The following is a 5000-nucleotide window of genomic DNA, read 5'->3' as shown; positions in this document are numbered from 1 at the left end:
AATAAAAATTTATGATTAATTAATTTTTAATATATATATATATATATATATATATATATATATATATAATTATATATATACTTATACGCGAAGCATATATATATATATATATATATATATACTTCGCGAATACCGATTAATACATTTTTTTTATTTACTACGTAATTTTGTCAAACAGCATACAGATATATTCTATATACATAATTTTATTATATATGTATTATTATATACATTATACAATTGTTCCCTTCATAGTTTAATTTCTTTTTTCTTTTTTTTTTTTTTTTTTTAGTAGTGGTAGTAGTAAAGAGACATAAAGATAGGGAGAGAGAAAAAGGGGTTTGCTAGTGAATCATCGTTTAAATCCAAAGGATTAGAGAATATTGATTATACATATTTTCATCGTATAATTATATCAAGTAAAACGTTTCCTCGTTATTTACATTTTTCGGATGGAAGATGTTGACACGTTGGTATCGGTGGTACCTCGCACAAACATTTCATACATGCGAATGAATTGTCAGTTTGGCTCAATTCGTCCTCTAAGTGCATTATCAAATTGCCAAATTTACACGTCATATTATCATCCTCGTTTACTCCTGCATGTTTTCCTTCCTCGTGATTATGAATGACAGTGTCATTGGAATTCTGACATCTCGACGAAAGATTACAGCTCGTTTGAGGAGGTTGATTGTTATAATAAACCGGTGCACAATTATTATAAATCTCATAAGCGTTACGAAAGTCTGGACTACAGTATGGATGATTTGGTTTCTTGCAAAACGGTTCAACGTTTTTACCTTCGTAACCGGGTAAACAATTACAATTTAAATCGGGATCAGATTCAACGGTGAAGTAATCACCGTCGTAATACAATTTACCGTTGACCTCACAGGTCGCTCTGTCTTTCATATTATCCGGACAAACTTCCGGTCCGGGACAACATTTGTCCGGTGAATTTTTGTAATAACAATTTGGATTTAGCGGACCATGGAAACAATCGACTACTGCACATACGAAAGATGCTATATCGTCTACTCCTTTACGACAAACACAACCAATGTCACAAGGATTTGCATCCTCTTCCTTCAGTTGTTCACCGATCGAATATTCGTGTCCGTTAACATAACACTTGTCCTTAGATCTCGATTTTAAATGATCACAGTCATAACGAATGGCACAGCAATCTCCCTCGTTCTCGTAAATTGCCTTGCAATTCAAATCTTTATAATATTTCAATGGTCCGGGACAATTGTCGCGATTGCATTCCTTTTTCGCGTCAATTGAAACGATACTAACGAATAACAATAACGCAAATCTCACGAAGAGAGTAGAACGAATGTCACTGAGTTTCGTCATGATCGAGAATATAATGAAAACTCGTGCTCGTTCGTCGTCCAGCCCGTATCTTTTATACTTTCGAACCGTCTCTTATTACGTACGAGAAGGAGAAACGACGAGGAGGGACATAAATATGTGTTTGTAACTGTGTGTTGTTTGTCTGTATATATGTATGTGTTAAAAGGAGAGACAACACGAATAGAATAAAAGTGGGAGAATCACACATTTCTTTTATCAATCGTTGAACAATGACTATCATACATGCATTAGAAACTTTTTCCTTGTTCTATCTACATTCAATATTTTATATATATATATATATATATATATATATATATAAATATATGTATGTATAATATTGACGTGTGAATATATGAGAATGAATTTGATATTATTTTAAATCCAAAACCTTGAAAAAGATAATATAGGATTATAGATACCATATAATATAATACCATAATTAATGAATACATTTGACATATCGTATAAATCAAGATTTATGATTTCCTTGAAATGTCAATATCTTTCATTATATATAAAGCTATTTTTTTTCCTTCCTTTCCCCATGCCCCCTACTCTCGATTCCCCCCCTCCCATTTCCAAGACATATGAAAAATTATCAAATATATTGTGGATCGATTATTTACGTTTAATAAATTAATGATTATGCTAAGATCGTGGCCTTGAATCTTGAAGATCAGAAGTTCTTCATTATTTTTATGTATTGTCTAATGTTTCTGTGTAATTGGTTGATCGGTTAAAAAAAAAAAAAGAAAAAAAAAAAACGAAAATAAAAAATAAAAGATACAGGGAACACTAATTAACGATTGTAATTAAAATGAATTTTTTTTTCAATAGAATTTGTTATACGTTTTTACTCGTTTAACGTTTCAACAGTCTATATAATAAGTTGTTCGATAAATAAAAAAGTAAAAAATATAAATAAAATGATAAACCACAGGAAACTTTAATTAACGACTGATATCATAATGAATTTTTCCTCGGTATCGTGAAACAATGTCGTAGAATCATCATTTGTTATTTTTATTTCGAAACTTGAGGATAAGATATTTATCTTTTTTCTTGGAAATTATAAAAAAAAAAAAAAAAAAGAAAAATGGAAAAATTAATTCAAAGAATTCTTCCTCTTTTATAATCATAGTGAGGAAATACATAGATCTTCATTTAAATTAATAATCATAATCGATATTCTATAAAGCGTTTGAAAATGATTAAAGTTACTTTGTCTATATCCTAGATATTATCTACAATTTTAAGAATGTTACATAAAGCCTATGTCTGCGATTAAATCGACTTCTCCAAACGAAGTGTGTGAAATGTGTGAATCATTTTTTGAGGAAAATAATCAGTCATTCAACAGACTTTGTTTGCTCGAGGCATGCGTCTTGTTAAATAAACGCAGGAAGAAAAAAAATACCTATCCATATTTTTTTCTTTTTTTTTTCTTTTTTTTTTTTTTCTTTTTTTTTTTGTTAATAATCGACAACGAATGTAAGATATAATATTCAATAATTCTTCGTTCTTAGCTTAAAAATTTATGTACATATATTTCTTGCAAACGGACCATACACTCTTACTTCAATTTTCAAGTTACGACAATGTGTATTTGATCAAATAAATTAAATACTTAAAAAAGCAAAAGGAAAAAGAAAGAAAAAAAGATTAAAATAATGCTAATTAACAATTTATTTCATAATTATTTTTTGTTAACCTTTGATTAATTCAAACATGTGAATTGTTAATATGACGACCATGAAAGCTTCTTGTTAGTCTATTCAGACAGACATACGAAGATATTCAAGGTCAACTGCCCGATTGATATCATCCTCACGTATTTACATCCGTATATGTATATATGTATGTATGTATCTATGTATGTATGTATGTATGTATGTATATATACATTCAATAAACAAATTTATTAGATCTACGATAAATTTTAACGATTCTATTACAATTATCTTATTCTTCAAAATATTTTCGTATTATGAGATAGTATTATGTTTAATCGTAAATGAACGCGTATCGATTATAGTAATCTTTTATGTTGTTTACTCCGTAAGTTTCTCGGTATTGAGTGTTATCTCTCTTTCTGATAATATTCTGTTATCATTTGAGAAATAGCAAATTCGTGTCGTTTTTTTTTTTTTTTTACTATTAATATTATTATCAATATTTAAATATATCAACGAAAAATTTGTGATAATAAGTAAATTCATGAATTGGCTAATTTTGATATACATATATTAACACTGACGGATTTAGCCTTCAAGGTGCCCGAGGTATTACAAATCTTTCAGGACTTACTTCCTATCCCCACTCTCGGGATTTATTTATTAAAAATAAATCAATTATATATGACATAGATTTTCTCATTTGAATTGTTCCATTTGGCAAATGACGATGTCAAAAATTATACTTTCGGAATTCTATTCTACGGTCGTAAATAATAGAAATAAAAATTATATATCGTGAATCATAAAAAATATAAAGAGATAATAAATTAAATTTATTATATAATATTGATTTAATCTATCATCGTATAGAATGGTCTCTATTTTAACAATGTAAATCAACCATTAATAAAAGTCATATTTATGGATAAATCGGGAAGTGATGATCCATTCTTTTTTTTTTTTTGCTTCTTTTAAACTTCAATATAGAATATGCTTAAAAATTAAGGAAATTTTTAAGCATATTGCATAAGCATTAAGCATAAGCATAATTTTTAAGCACATAGAATATGCTTGCTGGTTTGACGAAAAAACAAACCAAAAAAAAAGAAATTGGGAAAATTGTACGTATCTCGAAAATATTTATTCATAATATTATTTAATTTTTTTAATGGATAAACATTTTTAATTCATAATGATTTAATGGACTAGATCAAGCATATAGTTGTTACTTAATCGATCGGATATTATGATAATCGATAAAATACCTATTGATAAATAATGAAAAATATTACCAGATTATATCGGATGTAATAATTACAAACTGTATTAATAGCAGAATGTTCCATGTAATATTGAGAAAAATAGAACAGTGATACACATTTGTGATCATTTGTGAATAATAAAAAAAATTTTTTTTTCATTCTCGTGGATATTTCAACGATATATATATATATATATATATATATATATATATATATATCACTGATCTCTGTGTAATAATAAAATTTCTGCTAAATGATGCGTCGAAAAATTTATAATATATTCAGTATAATCCGATGAACGTATGGGGATGTTACATTGAATTACAAAATAATTGGTCGACTCTTTTTATCATATTATTTCAGTCGTACTTTGATTAATTTAAGAATTTCATTTATCGATTAATCGTATAAATCATTCAAAATGGCCTGACGAATATTCCAGATCAGAAGAAATGATTCTTTTTTTTTTTTTTTTTTTTTAATACGATACAGCTCAATACTACGCAATTTATTTAAATATAAAATATAAAAAATAACAATGTAAAATTTTTATTTAAAAAAGGTATATGTATCTTTTTTTTTCATATTTATATATTTTTTTTATTTTTATTTGTTAATATTTATTCATAATAAAGAAAATATTAAATATAAAATTTATTAATTATATATAATATCTCGAAATCTGTGAATTTTATATTAT

At 26.7% G+C, this 5000-nt stretch overlaps 2 protein-coding genes across 5 annotated transcripts in view; one reads left to right on the top strand and one right to left on the bottom strand.

Moving 5' to 3' along the window:
- LOC118443878 (uncharacterized) overlaps positions 1-5000 on the top strand; it is a 158665-nt gene that overhangs the window by 21125 nt on the left and 132540 nt on the right. The gene's annotated exons all lie outside the window — the stretch shown is intronic.
- Positions 189-1406, bottom strand: LOC118443880 (uncharacterized). The gene has a single exon (XM_035871492.2). The coding sequence runs from the start codon at positions 1357-1359 to the stop codon at positions 436-438; it is 924 nt and encodes a 307-aa protein (XP_035727385.1). The 5' UTR covers positions 1360-1406; the 3' UTR covers positions 189-435.

The sequence above is a fragment of the Vespa mandarinia genome, chromosome 21, assembly GCF_050613455.1.
Source record: "Vespa mandarinia isolate Hongniang chromosome 21, ASM5061345v1, whole genome shotgun sequence".
In the NCBI taxonomy this organism is placed as follows: Eukaryota; Metazoa; Arthropoda; class Insecta; order Hymenoptera; family Vespidae; genus Vespa; species Vespa mandarinia.
Note: the sequence above shows the minus strand (reverse complement) of the source record. Positions and strands in the feature narration are given on the sequence as shown.

What these genes read in the sequence shown, in the direction of transcription:
- LOC118443880 (XM_035871492.2), bottom strand. Translation starts at nt 1,359, where the DNA reads ATGACGAAACTCAGTGACATTCGTTCTACTCTCTTCGTGAGATTTGCG.